Genomic DNA, 21179 nt, shown 5'->3' with positions numbered 1-21179 from the left:
TTCTTCTTTATTCTCGTCTCTAATTGGCCCATATATTGTAGCGTGAATTAGGGTATGGCATGGGATCGAGTCACGCCGGAACGTAACTCGGATAAATAAGACAGGTTTTTAAGTTTGATTTAGCTAACCACCTTTACCCTTAAGGAAGCTGATGAAGGATCGTTGGGACCCTGTGATGTTGAACGCTACTCACCCCTTGCTGTAGGTCTGACCCTCGGCTTCTGCCGTGGGCGACGGTTGAATGGTGACAGATGCCCGCTGGAAAGATCAAAAGTAGTGATAAGAGGCAGCAGGCAAATTCGTCAACTTGATTCTATGGAGTGCAGATTCTCTGGCTGGCTTTGGCTAATGATCCTCCATAGTCCGGACTGCTTCTTGGGCTTCTTGCTTGTTGCCGCCTCATAATGTCGCGATCTCTCAACTGGCCGTTGAAACAGTAAACACTTACCACGAAAGAAGAAAAGTCATATATTTTGAGACTATAGCCTCATTGCCACATGCAGGTAGAAAGAATGGAAGTAAACAAAAGCGTAGAGGCACAGAATACTGATGCCAGTGTCTGCACAGTGGTGCCAGAAACAAGTGATAGAATGCAGGTTTTACGAGCAGATCTTTTCAACCATGCTGGTGGGTGAGTGCGGATTGGTAGGGAATGGAGAAATGCTTATTGGGTGGCTAGGTTGAGTCCGGTGGGTATGGTGACGTGGATGCCTATTATGTAGGCCCTTTCCCATCACCCGCAGGTGGAGGTGTCAGTGTGCTGGGGTAATAGATGTATTATGTCTACATGGAAACAGTTGTTGTAAGTGGTGGTGTGGCTGTGCAGAAAGTTTTTCGAGATATATATCCTAAGAACTTTGTGATGCCACTGCCATCTGTGGGATTGAGCTGGAGTAATGGTGCAGCTGTTATTACCAGTTGTGTATTGCAACTTGCAAATGCTGGAGTGTCGTGCGTGTGGCTGTGAAATGGTAACACCAAAAGTGAACCGTTATTTTTAAGGCTATGTCTGGGTTGTTTCCATGCACATTTCTTGACCAAATAGTAAAACATTGTCGGGAGAATGGTTTGACTGTTGGGAAAAACACTGAAAGAGATAGTGTTCCAGTGCACACGACAGGGGTCTGTTGGTAAACATTCACCCCATTCTTAACAGGACACCTGTTATATGTGGCGAATGGCATGCCAGAAAAATCCACCAACCCAATGAGAGGTGGGCAGGAGCATGCGTATAGCTTCTTCCACTGTGAATATGACGCTCAACAGGTGCGCATTCATATGAACAAGACCTCAAAACATATGGCGCGAACATCCATTCGCTTTCATTAAGAGATGGAAAGGGAAACAGGGATCCATGTTATCCCATTTCAGGGCATTCGACAGTGATCCAGAATGCCAAAAAAGTTGGTAAAAATAGAAATTTTGACTTTTCGGTAAGGGGATAAAACATTACCACTTCTGTAAACAACTAAATTGGGCATGAAACTGCCGTATACATTTTTCTCTAAATTGTTTATTTGTTCTTGTTTTCATGCCTCAAAATGGCGCTTCGTAAAAATGGAATTTTCGGACTATATTTTGTACTTATTTTTAAGACTTGTAGCAATTATTTTTTAGCCGAACAATATAATTGTGCTAGGTGGACTCACAATTTCTCAGTAAAACACAGAAAATGAACACATATTTGAATTACAATAAAATATAATGTTTTTATTTTTTGTTTTGAAAATACAAAAGTTATCTTGAGTTAACATAGCTTTCGCTGCTATTTCCCGCAACGATTTCTAAAGCAAGGGATACTTTAAAGTATTGTGAAAACGGCACGGGAGAAAAGTTTTGTTACTTTTTGCTATTTTTGACAAATTTAGCTTATTTGTGAACGTGTGCTCCATTGTTAATGGGTCAGCTGGCAACCCTGAATCAAACGTGGTCACGTGTGCACGTGCTAGGGGAATAGGTTGTCTCTGATTTCACTATGAGTTGATGCTTAATACATACAGAAGTAGTGCAGTGTAACATAAATTTATTGAAACATGCCCAACAATCCCTAACACCTCCCAAAACCTTCATCAACACCCTTTCTAAAATTTTCTCCAAAGACTTGGCTGTGTGAATATTACCCAGAAGCAAAATTACTTAATAAATCTGAGATATAATTACATTAAAGCATTTGATTAACAATACTTTCATTGGCTAAACTAATTGTATTAATTTTGAACATCTTTATTGCATTTCACAATTGATAAAAATGAGAGAAAAGATCATGTTTAAATACCAAACTGAAATGCAGGAGCGGATGTGTGGGTGAAATTTACACAGGCTATGTTTCTACAGCCCTGTGAGGGGAACTATTGAAGCCTCATAGCTGATTCAAGGTCACGACATTCGAAAGCATTTACTGGAAAGGTACTGAGAAGGGTCGCCTCAGGCACACTCATTGGTAAAGATGAAAGAAATATTTAAAAATCTTTTGGGTCATTACCCATTCACGTGTCCTTGCAGGTTAATGGTGATGGTGTGTCATAGAAATCCACAAAACATTATTCCTGAAAAATCTGATGAAGATAGAAATGATCAGATTAATCTTCTTTTTTTTTTTCATTTGTGTTGTTTTCTATAAATTTTGAAAATATCGCTTAAGATTGTGTTAAGATCTTTAGTGTTGATGTGTCGCGGTGCTGCAGCAAGGTATTTTAAGGATATGAAAACTGTTGCCGAAAAGAAGATAATTTTCTTAAAAATAATTTCAGTTGACTTTTAAAAAAAATGTGTTGTTTGTAGTTGCTTTTTTTTCACTCTATGCAATCTTAAAAGCAGATTATAAGTTTTGAAGAAAGTAATGACAGAAATAATAGGCGATAAACTGAAGTGCTTTGCCAGGAAAATACAGCTAAGGAACTCCATTCACCACCAAAGTGCATTTAAAGGAAGAAGGAAAGATATCAGAACTAGTAAATAAATATTATTTACTGCCTTAAAAGATATTAATTTATCTTGAAAGTGATTTGATAGAAAGTCTATTTTCCTCGCTTTAAACATTTATTGTGCATAAATTCAATTTAACGATACTTCTCACATTTTTTATTATTATTATAATTGTTATTATTTTATTATCATTATAATCATTATTTTCATTATTTTCGTTATTTAATCTATTTCTGGAAATGGATTTCAGTGTTCCGAGTGTATTGTTTTGTTTTACTGTGGTTTCAAGTGTTTTGAAATAGGTCAAAAATATACTTTTTGTATAAAAATCAAAGTAATCAATCTCATGTGAATTCTGTGGACCCATATTGTGAATTATTCCTTAAAGTTGCTAATCTTACACATTTGTATTGATTTAGGGGTCAAATAGAGAGTTCCTGATTTTTGCCGATTATTTTTGCATATCGGATCAATGTGCATTCTGGTGAAAAGCCCTGATTCCAGTCCTATGCATTTCTGTGCATTCAGAGTTGTTCTTTGGAAAGCCTGTAGAGAGGAATGGCATAACATTCCTGTTCCCCTTCTCAAATGTAGTTTGCTACAATGGAAACTCTGGTGTAGGGTGATAGTCCACAATACCAGTGGCAACGGCATGACATTTCATGAGGTCAGTGCACTTTGCAAGTCATTCAGATTATCTCAAGCTAACAACTGGTCCTAAACCAAAATTCTCTTGTTGTTAATTAACCAGACCTGTGTTCTCACTGAAAAGGGGAAATTGGATGATTTTTCTCATTTTTCACCCTACTCTTTTCCAAGCAATTTTTCCCAGTTCAATAATAAATTAAATATAATATTCAAAATGCATTACATTGATTTTTAGGATAGTTACATGATAATTTATAGATAAGACACACATTTTGTTTAGTAATTACAAAGTCTAAAGTCAAAGTTGAAGGGCCATCAATGGGAACATGTGTGCCAACCACCTGCAGCACGTGTTCAGCTATAGCTACCATTACCCAGCTTTGGTGAACCCTAAAGGAGGTCCTCATGCAAGTGAACAATGTCCCACATCACAAGTCACACTTATTCTGCTAAAAAAATCAAGACTTGGTTGGCCAAGGCAACAGTGCAGACTTCGCGCATCTGAATTCCACCTGTTCCATTTTGGAGTGCACTTCCTCAGGAGTAGACAGTAGAGTTCCTTGAGAATGTGACTAAAGGCACAACAGTTCTTGTGGGTCAATGTTAGCTGTTTTGTATCACCAAGGGATTGCAGCACTACCTGAGTGCTGGAGCAGGATCATATACCCCTGTGCAGAATACCCAACTCTTCTCCGTAAGTGGTAGAGAGATGAACATGGTATCCAGAATTATGATTTGCCTGGTGACACTTAAAACCTTGGCTTTTAGCAAAAACACAATTCTGTGGCATGGTTGATTTGATTCTGTGAAAGTGTGGTGAAGTTGCAAAAGTCTTGAGTATGCGATGGGTTAATTTTCTTCCATTTTTTCTTCATAATGCCAGGGTGAAACAAATTAAATTTAAGCAGCATTTTTACTGTATGCTGTTTCAATTTCTTACTGTCCATCGACAGGTGACACAAATGTGATATAATATTGTTTTATAGTATTTTTTTTTCATTTCATAGGCTCCACTAGTTGGTGAAGAGAACCCAGGACTAAATTGCGAGAGCTCTGTATGTACATCAAGTGAGAAAACAGACGAAAACAAGATAAGGTATAAAGTCAACAGGGCAAGTATATCAGTGTGTGCTTTGTTCTTGTAACGCTATGTAACTAAAGTGTGAGTACAAAACAGTTTAATGTTCTTGCTACATTGTTTTCCTTGTAGCAGCTGTCCTGTGTGTAGCTTGTGTAGTGTAGCATTAAATCGGGAGTCTTGAGTTCGAATTCCAGCAAGGCATGGGCGTTTCTTAACTCATTACACATCACACAAGAACCAACAAGAGGATGTATGTTTCCATAACATACAGGATGAAGCTTCAGAAAAAAAAATGTCACTGATTAAAGTGTATGACCTTTCACAATCATATATGATCCATATTAATATTGAAAAATATTTAATAATTTCAAGAAACATGAAACATTTAGAGAAGGTTTAATTGCTCTCAGAATTTTCACTAACATGAAATTCTAGGAAATTCAGCCTTTGGGTGAAAAAGTCAGGAAATTTCATAAGTATCCCCCAAAACCTGGGAAAAGTACACATTCACATTGTCATGTATTAATAAGTACTAATTTGCTGCAACAGGTTTTTTGTACAAGAATATACTATAAACAAAGCTGTATCAGTTAAAATATTCCAATATGTTTTGGAAATACATTTGAAAGTGTATTGGGAATTTGATGTGGCAAGATGAATGTGAGAATGTATTTGGGCAAACCCAGCTGCACAGAGAAAAGATTAAAGTGATCCAGGATGAGAAAATTAGAAAAGTTTGTAAGTCAAGAGTGATTGTGACACACAAGTACGAGGGCAAATCAAAAAGTCTTTGCACCCAACTCCTTATTGCCAGATTACAAACCATAAAAGAAAAACAAGATATACGCAATCTTCTATGTACTATTTGTTATTTTTCCACATAATCACCACACCTGTTGAGGCATTTGTCCCACCGTAGCACAAGTTTCGCAATGCCCGTTGCATCGAAGGTGGCCGGCTGATCACGGAACCAACGACGAACAACGTTCTGCACTTCGGTGTCGTTCGTGAACCTCTGTCCTGCCAGGAACTTCTTCAATGGACCAAAAACACTACCATAGGAAATGTTCTTCAGATGAACTCGTCAATCACCTTTCATCATTTCATCAACATGGGTAATGTTGTCCGGTGTCAGCGAGGAACGAGGTTGCCCCATTACTCATTGTCCTCCACATTTTCCCGTCCATTTTCAAATTCCTTGCACCACCACTGCACACTTCGACTGATAAACACTTGTCCCCATACACTGGCTCCATTTCCCCATGAATATCTGTGGCTGTTTGTCCTTTGCACCATAAAAAACAAATAACACTTCGCTGCTCATATGGCGTGGACTTCCTGAGCACTCCGGCCATCTTTGTCAACTGATAGCAGCGCTGTGCTGTGGAAGAAATCGGAAGTTACAATAGGGCCATTCCAAGAAAATCCTACTGCATCGCTCGTATATTTTGCTTTTGTAATAACACTTATGACATTCTAGAAAAAATTAGGTGCAAAAACTTTTCGATTTGCCCTCGTAAAATACACTTATTCACTATTTCAGAGGAGCCACATGGTAGATCTGGGTTTGATTCCTGGGGTCTGTAATCTAAGGCCAGAATTTTACCAACCTTGTCCCTTCATAAAACAGCTCTGGGGTTCACCCAACCTCAAATAAACCCGGGGACAGCCCTGGGAGATAGTGATCACATCACCTCCAAAAATGGCGGAGATTAATATCTGTCTATATGCTTGAGGACACTGTGCAGTGAGCATGGGAAACTTCCTTTACCTTACACTCTCAAAGGCATTAGAGGTATGGAACAGATTAATCTGTAACAGCCTATCCCATTACTTCTTTCAGTAAATTTGTGTTATTCACATTAATTGAGCACCAACTTGAAGAAAAATATCTACCTTGTTAGAAAATTTTGTTGTGCATGCGCAGAATGAGGTGTAGAGTCCTTTACATTGGGCTTCAAGGTGTAACAATTGAAACACTTTAATATATTAAACTCAAGACACATTTTTATTTTTCTTAAGAATCTGACATAATATTTTGTTCTACTCAATTGCTGAACTATTGAAGTCCAATATAATGATTGTGATGGAAAATATTTTTTTCATTAATTATTCATATACTTTTGAATTATTTACGTACAAAATGTTAATATTTTTCATTATTTAAATTAAATTTTTATCAAATATTAAACCTTTAGACTGAATGTCACAAATTGGAAGCTTTTAATTCTTGGAGTGAAACTTAAGGAAAAACTTGTGTTTTTCTCCTTTTGACATCTGATTCTTCATTGGCATTGTTTCTCTCTTCATTAGCTTCCTTCATTTCAGTTCCTTCATATAGTAGATTCTCTGCAATTGATATTTTGAAATCAAGGAACTTCAGAATGTTCTTGGTTGGAATGCCATTCGACAAACATTCTCTTCTGTAACAGAACCATGCATCGGCTACTGCTAAGTCCATAACATGAAATATTACTCTGATAGTCCATTTTCTCGTAGAACCTTGCATCCTGTAGAAAGACATCATGGGATCACATAAATCCACGCCTCCCATGTTTCTGTTGTATTCTGAAACTATTGTCTAAGTCAATGTGTCTTTTTCGTCTTTCTTGCACCATCTTTTACAAGAGGTTCTATGCCTACCATTGTGATGCCATAAGAACTAATTTGTTGTCCATCCACTTAACTACAACAATTTTTTCATCTGATCGTACTACTTCATCTGAACTTCCTCTGTCATTCTTCTGTAATTCCTTGTCGGATAAAAGTTTATTCTTAACTGCAGGGGGAATTTTTCCAGTCATAATGGTTCCTGTACTGTAAATTCTTGTCTGTAATAGTCTGTCTAGGAGAGGGATTGATGTGAAGAAACGATTGAAATATACATGAGTGCCTGCTGGAAGTGTGATACACAAGGATGAGACAACAGCAGCACCTACACCTAGTGATGTATCAACACCAGGAAATGTCCCTTTTCCTTGACACAATATCATGTCCAACACTTCTCCATGAGGACTGGATAGGATGAACATTTTCAACCCTACAGGATTAGGTTTACCTCTAACATACTGTCTCATGGGTACACGCCCACTAAATGGAACCATTTGTTCATCAATGCAAAACACTTGAAGGCCTTGGAAGCTGCAAACAACCTGAACGTATCCGTTCAATGAGTGGTCTCACCTTCCAGAACGTATCCACCTCTTTTGCCTGGTCACTCACATCATCAACAAAGACTACTTTAAGTTTTGTTCTGAGGCTAAGGTAAAGATTCCTGGAGAAAGTTGAGGCAATGAATGGAACCTTTGTCCTTTCAGCCCAGTACATCCTCATGACAGGATACTGAAAGTATAAAAACACAATTCGGAATCAGTTAAAATACTGATATTAAAAAAAAAAATCACAACAAAATTTAAAGTTGAAAATATGTTACATGCAAATTCATAAAACTTGTAAATTCGTAAATATTTCTGTGAACTGGGTTTTGTTTAGTAGATTAAATACACATTTGATGCTCAAAAGTATTAAAACTTACTTCAAAATATTAAAAAAAATTCAAAGGAATGTGAAATTTTTCATTCCTGAAGGAAGTAATGAACAATGTTCCAATGTAAAGGATACGGTTGAATTTATAAAATAAACAAAAAGAATATCAGAACAAACACCTACCTTTAGACAAGACATGTACATTGAAACTCCAAAGAACTTCTTCCTCTCAGACTTGGAAGTATTTAATCTTTGTCCAGTTGTACTGAAATAAGTCTGCTGAGTTTTCTTCCATACTGCAGTCATCTGAGTTGATGCTGAGGGTTGTGAGACACTCTCGTTACCTGGTTGGACTGACTCATCTTTGCCACTGTCTTCCTCACTGTTTTGAGAAATGTTTTCTTCAGGTGGATGATATTCCTCATCCAATATATCAGATAGATCCACATCGGAGTCATCAAGGGCCGATAATACATCTTCAGTGGACAAAACATTGCGTCTGCAATCTGTAAGAAAAATGGCGACATAGCTATAGTACCTATACAAGTCATGTAGAATATTGATTAACACTATTTTCATACATAAATCTGTACACCAAAAAAAATAGTGTTCATTTCTGGAAGAGTTAAATGCAATTCTTCACATGATTCCATCTAAAAATTTTAAAAAGTGACATTTTTTCACCATCATTAAATTTACACATTACTGCCGAATGTAGCGAAGCTTCTACATCGGCAAAAAACTGCCCCTGCAAATGAAGAATCTGAAAGCACTGACGAAAAAATACATCTAAGTAAATCGGTAGTTATTACTCTTTCTCCTAAAGAGTATTGATGATAATCTCTAAAATTTTACTATTGAAGAACACATACATATCTGCAGACAATGTGGACGCCATCTTGGAATAACAAACAAGCATGGAAAATTACACAATTCTTGCTCCATCTGTCGTTGGCACCAGAAATTGTAATGTCAAGAATACTCTACAGTGGTTTTCAACACAAACACACGCCCCATTCTTCGCAGAATGTAGAAAACCGTTATGTAGAGAGGTCTCTATAGCTCGACCACAAGGAAAAAAACCTTCCCTCAAATGCGTTTGCGCATCTTCACTACCGTTGTCGGTGCTCGGGGCAGTGTTGCCAGGTCAGACTTGAAAAAATCGGCAGATTGTTCCTTGGGAACAGAAGATCTGCTACAAAATCAGATTATCTAATAGTAGCAAATGAACGACGTTCTCGGGGGCAGGGGGTGGCATAGGCATGTGCACTGGGGGGGGGGGCAAGGGGACGTCCGCAGATTTTTTCCAGCAAAGGGGAAACAATGTATTTTTATCAGGCGGTAAACGAGGCATATTATCCCGTAATAATGTTGCCCTCTCAGAAAATGCCACTTGAGTTTGAAATTAACACGTTCATACATTCCTATTATAATAAAGGATGTAAATTACTGTGACTGAAATCAACTCATACATCTGAAAAAATAGATACTTTTATGTCAGATGGGGAGGGGGTGGCGACCATCCTTGCACTTCCTTCTGGACATCCATGCCGCTATATAATTTTGTAGAAAATTAAGTATTTAAGTATAGAATAGTATATTAAGGATAGAAAATTAAGTATTTTCAAACCAATGAAAGTTGGAAGCAACTACGGGGGAGGGGGTGCATTATTTCCTTTGTAATTGAACTATGCCGCTTCGTTCTCTAGCAAATTTCTTGTTATTAACACAAATGCTTTATTCGTCAGTTATGCTGCTTCTATGTTGCTGCATTCGATTTATATACATACACACACACACGTATAAAATAATTTGCCCAAGCTACGAAGTCAGTGTTTCTACCTAGTAAGGCAAGGACGTCTCACTGTGTCTGTGTCACTTCATCCATTTCATCAGTTTTTCATTCATCCATATTGTCGTACTTACCCGTAGAGTTACAAAAGTGACGTAAAATAACTAAAATAGAATCGGGTGGGATAAAATACAACCATCTAAAAATAGTAATGTAGTAATAGTAATAAAATAATAATGTCCTAGCACAATTGAGTATCGTTTGGCATAATTTCACAGTTCAAACAACACTTTTCATGGTTGAGTGGAATTCCACTCTACCTCTCCCCTCCATGTTCAAGTAAGATATGAGCAGGAAACGTGTTTTTGAGCAGGCCGTTGGAGGTGCCATAGCAATAGTTTATTAAGTAATTCTCCCAAGAAATCAATTGGTCTGGCAACAACGACCTTGGGTGTACGCCGAAGGCTTCTTCCCCCTGTGTTTTTCCCCAACCCCCCCAGCGCGATGAGGTTCTGCGCAGGTTTCTTTCCTTGTGGTTCCACTATACCAGGAGGCTATACCAGTCTGATATATCCATAAATAACCCAGTTTAAGGCAAAATTCTGTAATTGTGTTACTATTTTTATGGATTAAAAAAATCAAATGTTCTAGTTTTGTAAATCTTTTGAGTCGGCAATGCCAATTTCAACACAGATGTCATGGCACTTTATGGATGAGGCAAACAGCCTAAATTGCAGGATAGTTTTCTGTATAGGGAATAGAGAATGTAATGTGGAAGGTGGCCCAGAGGATATTGATCGAATCTACAACCCAACCGACCAAAGTACTAAGCAATACACAGTGTTTGAAGTTTGCAAAACGTGGTAACGAACCACTTCAGTCCCGTTACAGAGATCCAGCGACCCATCAATGACATGCGGTCGAAGCAACGCTACAACATTTCAACAAGGAACGTGCAAATTACTATCAACCAAATATTAGCATTAATCTACCGTCGCTTCCCCAAGATGCGTCATGCCTCTATCGATTAAGGCAAGGTAAAAATACATCCATAAGAGTACTTCTTTTGGTGCTAATTTCGATCCCCAAATATTATTTACCCTAAGCGTATCTTTTATGCACTAAACGGTTCTTAAATATAACAGATTGTTCAGGTTAATTAAAAGGTACAATAAATTAAAGTTTTGTGTTGGTTTATTTCGACAGCCGGCACAACAGAGATTGACTGCCGATAATAATAACAAAGTACATCATCCACAATTACAAGTAACTAACGTCCAGCGTTATCCAAATTCAAATACAACATTTAAAGTTTCACCAATTACGAGCGATCATCATTAATCCAAAAGATTCGCAAAAGCAGCTTATGAAAGTACACAATTTAATTGTTATTCCCAATAACATTCAAAACAGTGTATAAACTATGTTTCAACAGACATGGATATACTTGGATCCCTATAACCATTACAATCTTAATTTTTCAATTGGTAATCATAAGCCTTTTGATGCTCTCAAATATGCTCCCCTATCTACATGTTTGCCCTTTTTTTAAGACATTAGTCGACAAACAGAGTTTTTAATCACACCTTCCTCAAACACAAGAATAATGTCATTATCAGAACAATCTACAGTTCGCGTAACACGTCAAGAGTTTACAAAAATTTCAGTTCAGTTTCAAATCCTCTCTTCGCGCACTTGGGAATATCGTCACATTCTACCTTTCACGATCACTTTAACACATTCACCTGAATACAACTGAGCGGTTCACAGTACATACCTTATTCGAACTGGTTGTCACCCTCCTTTTGTCCAATTTAACAAGGGGATCTTCAAATGCGAAGTTTGGCTCCAATCATTGTCGGACTCGGTACTTCCTTCTAGAATCAACTCCAAGAACGGGAACGACTTCTGACCCAATGGAACGTGGAAGATCTTCTCACAGTCCTAGTAACCTCTTCCCAATAGTTACCTGCTTGACTCGTAGATTCCCTTCTTTAGTTTTGGAAACCCTGTCTCATTCGAACACCAATACTTCAGGTTGTGTTGGTAACCTCTTCCAATATGGTTACTTGCTTGACTCGTGGATCCTTTTCTACATCATAACAGATGTTCTAGCGAAACGTTCAATTAAACTACCAGAACGAATATAATGGGGCACTCGTACAAAGTTTCTCAACGAGCGTAATAGTCGCAATTCGACACTTCCTCGTGGTACAATCCAAACTGCCACTCACTTACAGACGGTAAATTTCACTTAATAAAGGTCCATGTGCCAAACGAAGAAATGCAATTAACCAATATTCTGCTTACGTAACGCAACCATACAAATCGTCGTTACATTATAATTGATTCTTTTTAAGCACTGTTCTCGCTCAGTCGGTGCAATACAATTTGGTACGAAGAATGCAAAGTTTTAAATCAGACGAGCGAGACTGAACCCAATATCCCCCCCGTGGCGAAGTCTGCCATTGAGATGCTTGTTTCAAGTACCTTGCACAATGCACGCATCGGCTAAACTGTTCTGGCTTTCTCATAGCAGGAGAAAACGATGAAGCGCGAGGGGTTCTACCTGCGACTTCCCATACTTTACGTCATAGACAAATGAAGGATGCTCTACGTATCAGCTCGTCAGAGTTGGGCGAAGCATGTGAGGTGTTTTATGTGAGCAAAATTTATATTAAATTGCTTGAATTTGCACTCGCTAAGAAAACACGTCAAAAGAGTCAAGTGAATCAGGAAGGCTATATTGGTTGTGGAGAACATCTAATGCCTTTTTGGGAACATGTACAGATATATAATTTTCTTTCTTGTTCTGTGCAGTACAATGCACATTTTTTTTTTTATTATTTTGACAGATCTGCAGTTCTGCAGTTCTTATTGTAGCAACACCCTTTATATCAAAAGTAAACAAACAAAATTATGGTTTGCTAAGAAAGAGAGTGTAATCTACATACATAAGATTGGTTGTGATCAATTTTTTTGTTATATAATTTTTCAAGCATATAGGTTTTCTTTGAATTTTCATTTTTAAACATATAAAGTTTATTATAAAATTAATAAAAATTATTGTTAAATTTAGATAGTCGAGAATACAAAAAAAATATTCTCAACAATATAAAATTAACAATTTGTTTTAATTTTCTAATAAACTTCATACATGCCAACACATTTTGTGAGTTAAAGTAAGTTTAACTCAGTTTTAATTATTTATCCTTTTGTGTTTGCAGATCTCCTAAGCAGAAAATGTGCTTATCACATCAAGATAGGATGATTTTTTATAGTGAATGCAACAAAAATGAAAATGTGAACTACAAAACGAAGAAAACTTTAAATTCTTATGATTCTTTACTCCAGGAAAATACCAGTTCAGATTGTGATTTGGTGCCGCACTCAAACTTGCCTAAGGGAACAAAGACTACTTTTGATTGTTCATGTAAATTTCTTAATCCGGCAATGGCATCAATCCTGCAATTGTCACTGTGTGAGGTCCTGCAGAATTTTGGAACAAGCACTGCATCTTCTCAAATAAGTGAATATGCCATGTCTGTTATAGAGGGTGAACTGAAAAAGGCTGTTTTTGATGATATTTTAAAATCCACTGTCAGATCGATTATGTCATTGTCTGCAGAAAAGGAATCTGGTCGTGCAGTTGAAAAGGCAGTGAGAGAGACAACTGAAAGGTGGAAACTTGACATTTACAAACATGGGAGAATGAAGGAATAAGTTATAAACTAAGAAAAATTTATAGTTACCACATTTCTTTGCTGAATCAAAATAAGTACAAGCAGTGTCAAGACTAGTCTGGATGAAAATCCTGTTTTTATAACTTTGAGTTATTTTTTATAATACAGTTTTGTTGCTAGAGAGTTACCTGTTAGAATTGCTAACAAATGAAAGTGAAAAACTTTTTATTTTCAGTTGAGTTTATAGGTAAGACTTAATAATTTGACAAAATTAACATTTCCATACAAGATTACAGTAAAGAATTTGAGGCAAGAAGTAATACTTATTTTAATCCCATACTTAAATATTGTGATGATATCAGAAGTTCTTTTACTTTCTAGTTCTTTGAAATTTCTGTGAGACCATTTTATTTTTTTCTTTAAAATTATAAATTCAGAGTGAGAGTACAGTAGGCAAGTGAAAAACGTTTTGGAAATTTAATATTAAGTAGCTGCAATATTCTAAATCATCATCAGATATTGTTTTGCTTGAAGGTTGTATTCTGGAAATAACGTTCCCTGACTGTCATGTTTGTATAGTAGAGAATTCTAAAATATTACACAAGCATTAACTATAAATTAAATTGAAAAGTCTTGTATAGTTTTTTGTTACACTTTTGTTTTGTATTTGGAAAGGAAAAGTTTTTGGAAATATATGTTGAACATTTTCTTTTTATCTTTGTTGATTTACTTTTGGTAATAAATAGCATTACAACAAAAGGTCTTTAATTTTCTTAATAAAATGTTGGATTCATGATCTCATGACCTACAGCCTTCCCGATGGTGCAGCGGTAGCATCGTCACTTTGTAATCAAGGGTTCAATGCCCTGTGGAGGCACCTAGTGGTTAGGATCCCACTTTAAACTGTAGGACCAGTCCCAATTAACCTTATTGTGCATAAATTGGACTTAAAACACCAACTCAATCAAAACATCACCCACAATCTCAGATTTGAATCCAACCCTATCCATGGGTGTTCTTTGAGTGTGTCCCTTCATCAATTTGATCATATCATCATTCTTCCTCATGGTCTCAATTAGCCAAAATGTGGAAGAAAAGTGACGCTAAATAATTAGAATGAAAAATTAACTAATATGTCGGGGAGCCCCAAGTGTCTTCATCGGTAATCCAATGAACTTTGCTGTTCATAAAGTTAGTAGGACCTCCTCTTTCAAAATTCAAACCTCAAGTACACTGGTTGACAATTGCTAAGGAACAAACACGTTCTGACCAATAACTTTTGACTACGTGATCAGGGTGCAACAAGTGAACAATATATAAGTACAGATATCACTTAAGGTTTATTGAGAAAATATGACGGGGATTCCCCATCAACCAAAGAAACAGGACGTCATAAAACAAAACCAGGATAAGCAAAACAAAGTGAGGAAAGCACATGAATCACAATTTGGCATGTGTAGAGTGAGTTCAGAGGAAATCAGTATGGCGTGGGCCACCACAGACTGCACAGCAAGCTGCACACCTGTTTGGCATGTTGTCGATGAGAGCGTTCGTGAGCGTGAGGGGTATATTGTCCTATCCTTCCTGAAGTGGTTTTCAGCTCCTGGAGGGCCCAGGGTGGGGGATTCCTTTGTGCAACCTGCCTTCCGAGAGCATCCCATGCATGTTCGATGGGATTGAGATCCGGTGAATATGCAGGCCAGTCCATGCGAGTGATGTTTTCTCTTTCCACTGTGTCTGTCACTTGGACAGTTCTGTGTGGATGCGTATTATCATCCATGTAAAGAAAGTCAGGGCCCACTGCACCCCCCCCCCCCCAAAAAAAAATGAACATAACCATCCAGGATCTCGGTAGAATACCGTGCTCCAGTAATGGATCCTGCGGCGATGATTTGCAGTGGTGTTTTCCCATTTTTCATTATACCCCCTCATACCATGACTACGGTCCCCCATACCTATCATGTTCATAGATGTGCTGTGCATGATATCGTGTTCCACATTCTCTTCACACCATTTGATGTCCAGAATCACTTGTCACACAGTACTGCGATTCATCGGAGAACATCACATTTGTCCATCTGTCTTGGTCCCAGTTATGATGCTGGCATGACAGTGAGCTGGCTTTAATGGCACGCACCTAACTGGCTTCCGGGCATACAACCCACCACTATTCAGTCGTCCTGTAATGGTTTTTGGGGAGACACGGACACCTGAAGCACCGACAACGTCTTGAGCAATTTGTACACCTTTCACGACCTCCACCATGCATACGCAAAGCTGTTCCTCTGGTACAAGTAGCTTTCTGAAGTCGGGAAATGACACTTTTTGATACCCCCCTAACACGTGCCACTTCAGTGACACTTCACCCTGACTCCAGCTGACCAACCACTCTGCCCCGTTCGTAATCACTTAAATGTACTCTTCTCGCCATCTTCCTACATGCTTCTTCTGTTGCACACCAGTATTGCACTGCCAACGGCCTCTACCGTGTTTGACTGTCTCCCGTGGGTACCACCTCCTGCCAAAGCACTGCAGTCTTTTCCTCATAACGATGCTCCAAGCGCACACGTTCCTTTCTGAATGGGTGCAACGATTCCAACTGATCTCTTTCTGCCAACAAACTGACCCAGAGTTGTGTATGAAAAAGATATGGGTCAATATGCGTTTGTTCCTTAGCAATTATCGACTAGTGTACATATGAAGACATGCTGAAGAGGCAGTTTATCAGTAAAATGAGGAAGCTAAAGAAAAAAGTGCAAAGTATCATCCATTATGGAACTTCGTATTCCTCATGTCTTACGGTCTGTGGTTTTCTCTGTTATTTTGGGGTACTCTACTGCACATGCGAACAGAAAGCCTAGGCATTAAAAATTTAGGTTCTAATTAGTGAAAGTAATAAAAGTTGATTCATAATTTTTATGAATGTGTGAAACAAATTGCTGCAATTGTTTTAAAAGTATAGTATGGCATTCGGTGAGTAAAAATTTGGAAATCATCCAAATAAGTTTGAAATACCTACTATGAAAACCAATAATGTGTATTAAAATAAATAATGTGTAATATTCTGTATTAGACCAATTGCTGCACCTTTGATGCATGTTACTATATGTTGTCCCCATCTTCATTTATGTGTTAGAAATGTAAGTAGGAGGGCAATTATGTGAACACTCAAGTTAATATCAGTTTGAAAAAAAACATAATAAAAGCTGTTTTCACTTGCACATCTTTCAGTGATTTGCACACACAGTAGTCAGAGAGGGGGCACGAGTGGCTACTCTCCCAAAATCTAACAATTTCATAGTGAGCTCTCTTAGTGTAATTTAACTGAAAATCATGATTTTAGCTGATTTTCCAAGTGTAAAAAACTGAAAATTTGTTTTACGCAAGAGCTTAAATTCCAATTTTATTGTATAAAAATTCTAAGATTTAAATAATTTCCCCCTATGACACCTAATTTTTTAAATTTCACTTTTTCAAATAACTAAAGCGAAATCCATTACTTTTTTTAACTGTAAAAAATAATTGGCGCTCATGAGTCAATTTTAAAATTTTTTGCAAAATACCCCAGTATACATTCGGTCCATTTATATCTGAACCGAAGATACCGTACTTGCATATTCTCATATCCTCCAGTGTTATGACATTGTTTTTCACACTGTTTGTGCTTATAACTAATCAGCAGCATCATGGTGGTACAAGAAATATACAAGTTTAAGATATTCTTGTAACATTAGGTAGCCCAAAAACTTAGCTACGTCAACTTGAAGAGCGCTCTATTATGGTTTTCAGCTAAATCCTGTCACTGCTTGAACATGATATAAAACAATACGTAATGAAACTTGTGTCTGACAAGTACTTTTTTTGCAACTAGATGGCGAGCACTTACACACACATACTTCTATTTGTTAGTAACCGCCCCCTCCCTCTTCTGGAAAAGTGTAATATGCAAGTGTATGTACAAACTTTGAGGCATTGCTAAATGTTACTAGCTCGGAGAAAGTTATGCATGCTCAGTTATGAAAGCTATATTAGTACTCTCTATTGCAACTAGATGGCGAGCACTTACATACACACACACACACACACACACGCATGCTTCTATTCTGCTTTCATGTTTCTCCAAGTACAATTATTTGCTACTAGATGGCAATACTGTGTAAGAAATAACATTTCTCTCTTCGGAGGTTCTGTAATATGCAGGTGTATGTAGGAACAACAAGGCAATGTCCTGTTAGAAATATTATTGATTTGCAAAACAGTGTTGTTCGGAAAAGCCAAGGGTTCCCGAAGGAAGCAGGTTGCTTAAGGTTACATGATTTATTGCAAGGTAGAGATATTGACCAGTTAGGGAAAGTTATGTTAATAAATATTGTCTTGGGGGGGAATGTTAACCTCTTCCTCTCCCTCTTTTTTTCTCCTAAAAAATCAGACACAAAAGCTGAATGAATGGCGAGGTCATGTTGTGCGAAGAGAAATCAATGTTAGCATGTAACACTGACATACGTAGTGTGCGAACAGGATATCGATGACATGACACGCTAAACAGATTCAACTTGGAATAAAGATTGTTACCTGTTTTTTTGCATGTAATAAAGAAAGACAATAAATAATAGATTTTGTCTTACAGTTTTCTTGACCTAGTGATTATTTGCAAATTATTAAAACACTCATATCTCGAAAACTATACAACGTAGAATGGTGCTGCCTTTTTTATTCACTTCGTCTCAACGTTCTCTTTAAAATGAGACCAAAGTCGACATAGCTTATCATAAAATATATTTTATTTTTTAAGAATTAGTAAAAAATATATTAAAATGATCAAAATATCCCAAAAGAAAAAAAATGCCAATGAATGTATTTGGCTATAAGAAGCAACATATTCCCCAAATAGAGAGAAGTTCAGACAGCAGCATGCAAGTGATTTCCGATCTACATCGTAAATTGAGAGGGTTGGTCATTATTCAACTTAATAGTATGTGGTACAAAGTTGATGAGAATACCGGAAAGCAACTATATGTTTTTAACAACAACTATCCATCATATGAAATCCCTGTGACAGGAAAGATCCAAATAAGTATCTCTGCATCCAATGCAGCAGTTGTACACATAGGTTGAAATTTGTACAGGATTAAACACAATAATATGATTCCCAACACAATATATGATGTGGAAGCAGGTGATTTTCTTTATGCTGAAATAATTGGCGATTATGATAAACTAATTCCTTTTTTATCGAAATAAGAATAATCTATTTTCTTATGAATATATAAATACTGAAACAAAAATAAAATAATAAATAAAAAATAAATCATAAATAAATAAAACAAAACAAAATGGACATATTTGCAAACAGAAGATGACAGGAAATACCAGATAATTCCAGCGATATTGCCAGATTAGACGAACGTCTAAAGAAACTTAAATCTGAGTTATTAATATTACAAAATTCTTTGAATGTAAGCTTACATGCTGAAATTACCAATCCACAATCTGAATTAATTAATCCCATAATGAAAATTGATGGGGAACTCAAGTTTTTACTTCAAAAATATACTAACTTGGCGTCTCTCGATAATGTTGAAAATTTAAAAGAGAATATAGCTAAATTAAAAAATGATCTTCAGAAATTCCGTCAAATTCAAACAACTACCTCGGAACATCTAAAGCAAGAACTAAATAACCAAGCGAATACTATTCGTACCGAACTACTTTCCATAATTGAAACTATCAAGACTCAAGAGCAATATGAACTGCTCAATGCAAGCATTCTTGAATTACGATACCAATTTTTAACTTTTGAAATTCCCTCACTGGAATATATTAAATCCAAACTGCAAACAGACCAATTACATACAGCCATAACAGAAGTTCAATCCAAACTACAAACATTAGAAGACTTTATCAATAATTTACTTTCAGCTTCCGAATTAAATGCCATCGCTCGCAGTGTTGCCAGTATCAAATTGCAATTAGAAACTTACGAAGATTTTGGAAAGATACAGGGTACCATAGCTCATATTGAAGATACTTTGACAACCATGAGAAACGATTTGACGAATGTACAGGAGACTCTGGAATTTAAGTTGCCAAGCATAACCGAATCTTTAAATGTAATTCAACGACAGATAACAAAATTAGAGAATCTCAACACTGAATCTGAACTATCTCATTTTCACCATCTCATAGACGACATACAGAACAAATTGCAAATACCGCAACAGTCTTCCCCTACGCAAGATGACATACAGCAACTTAAAAATGCCTTAACCAGTGTAGCAGATGCTACAGAATTAGATGTAGTTAAGCACTTCAAAACACAGTATCCAATTTACCCACTTCCCAAGAGATGAGATCTGTAAAAAGATGAGTAAATGGAATATTGAAGTCGGAGGACATTAAGAATATTCAAGCGGAAATTGCCATAAAAGACACTATTGCTACTTTGCCTACCAATCAGATTGTGAATGAATTACATGCATTGTTTGTAGAAATAAGAAGGCAGGTATTCGATCTTACAAACCAGAGCACTAAATTGAAACTTGTAGAAAGTTTACTGGAGATTACTTCCAACATTAGAGAACAAATTGCTACCCTCGAAACAAGCCAGGAATCTGCTTTATCAGGTTTCACATCAGAACTTCACGATCTCAAAGAATAATTTAAACAATTGTATGTCGATGTGAAAATCAAACCCAGTTACGATGAAGTGGTACGCACCATAAACGAATATCAAGAAACGATATTAAGCAGCTTAGACGATCTCGATTTACGTCAATTTTTCACTGTTGAGATAGTTAGGCTTGAGAGAGTACCAAATGTACGAGGGCACTGGACTTATGTTAATGCAGGAAATGTTTACAAAATGTGCCTTTACAGTCAGTCTCATGAATTTTTCCTTGATGGCGAAATTAAATTTTTAAAATTTGGCTATGTGAAGAAGGGAAAGCATGTGGAAGTGCCAAATTTCACCATACAGAGAAAAGATGGCGTCTACAGAGCACTACAGATACCTGTTGCATATTGGGACGAATCTGGAAAGAAATATAAAATACGTGAGGATCAAGAATTGTCTGTTTTCCCTGTGCAAGCTAATGACAAATTATTATTTGAGGTGAAACAATTATACCCCGAGGATAATCCATTTTATGTCATATTTTCTTATAGAATCCGATGTCAAGACAAGATATAGTTAATGAATTACACAGACCAGCTCGTCGTAAGTACAAACGACTGAGTGTAGTAACGAAAGGTGTGAATGATTTGTTTCAGGCTGATCTGATTGAGATGGCTACAGGGACTTTAAAAAAATTGGATAAGATAAATCATGGTTACAAATATATGCTTACAGTTATTGATACCTTTAGCAAATATGCATGGGCTGTTCCCCTAAAATCCAAGACTAGTACTTGTGTTACTGAGGCTTTTAAGTCTATATTTAGTGAGGGAAGGATACCAAAATATTTACAGACAGACAGAGGGAAAGAATTTTACAATTCTACAGTTGCTAGGTTAATGCAACAACATAATATTAAACATTATTCTACATACAGCGATCTGAAAGCTA

The 21179-nt window shown here is 36.9% G+C and overlaps 1 protein-coding gene across 4 annotated transcripts in view; it reads left to right on the top strand.

Moving 5' to 3' along the window:
• The window catches only part of LOC145990859 (uncharacterized), a 97434-nt gene extending 83069 nt beyond the window's left edge, over positions 1-14365 (top strand). For 3 of the 4 annotated variants that reach the window (XM_083126300.1, XM_083126299.1, XM_083126298.1), the window contains exons 6-7: positions 4581-4669; positions 13160-14365. In XM_083126300.1, the coding sequence (XP_082982426.1) occupies positions 4581-4669; positions 13160-13655 (585 nt within the window). In that variant the 3' untranslated portion in view covers positions 13656-14365. The remainder of the gene's footprint in view (positions 1-4580; positions 4670-13159) is intronic. The other variant, XR_014441987.1, reaches the window with a different exon arrangement.
• The last annotated feature ends 6814 nt before the right edge of the window (positions 14366-21179 follow it).

This window comes from Lepisma saccharinum, chromosome 8 (assembly GCF_977018435.1).
Source record: "Lepisma saccharinum chromosome 8, izLepSacc3.1, whole genome shotgun sequence".
Taxonomy (NCBI): Eukaryota; Metazoa; Arthropoda; class Insecta; order Zygentoma; family Lepismatidae; genus Lepisma; species Lepisma saccharinum.
Note: the sequence above shows the minus strand (reverse complement) of the source record. Positions and strands in the feature narration are given on the sequence as shown.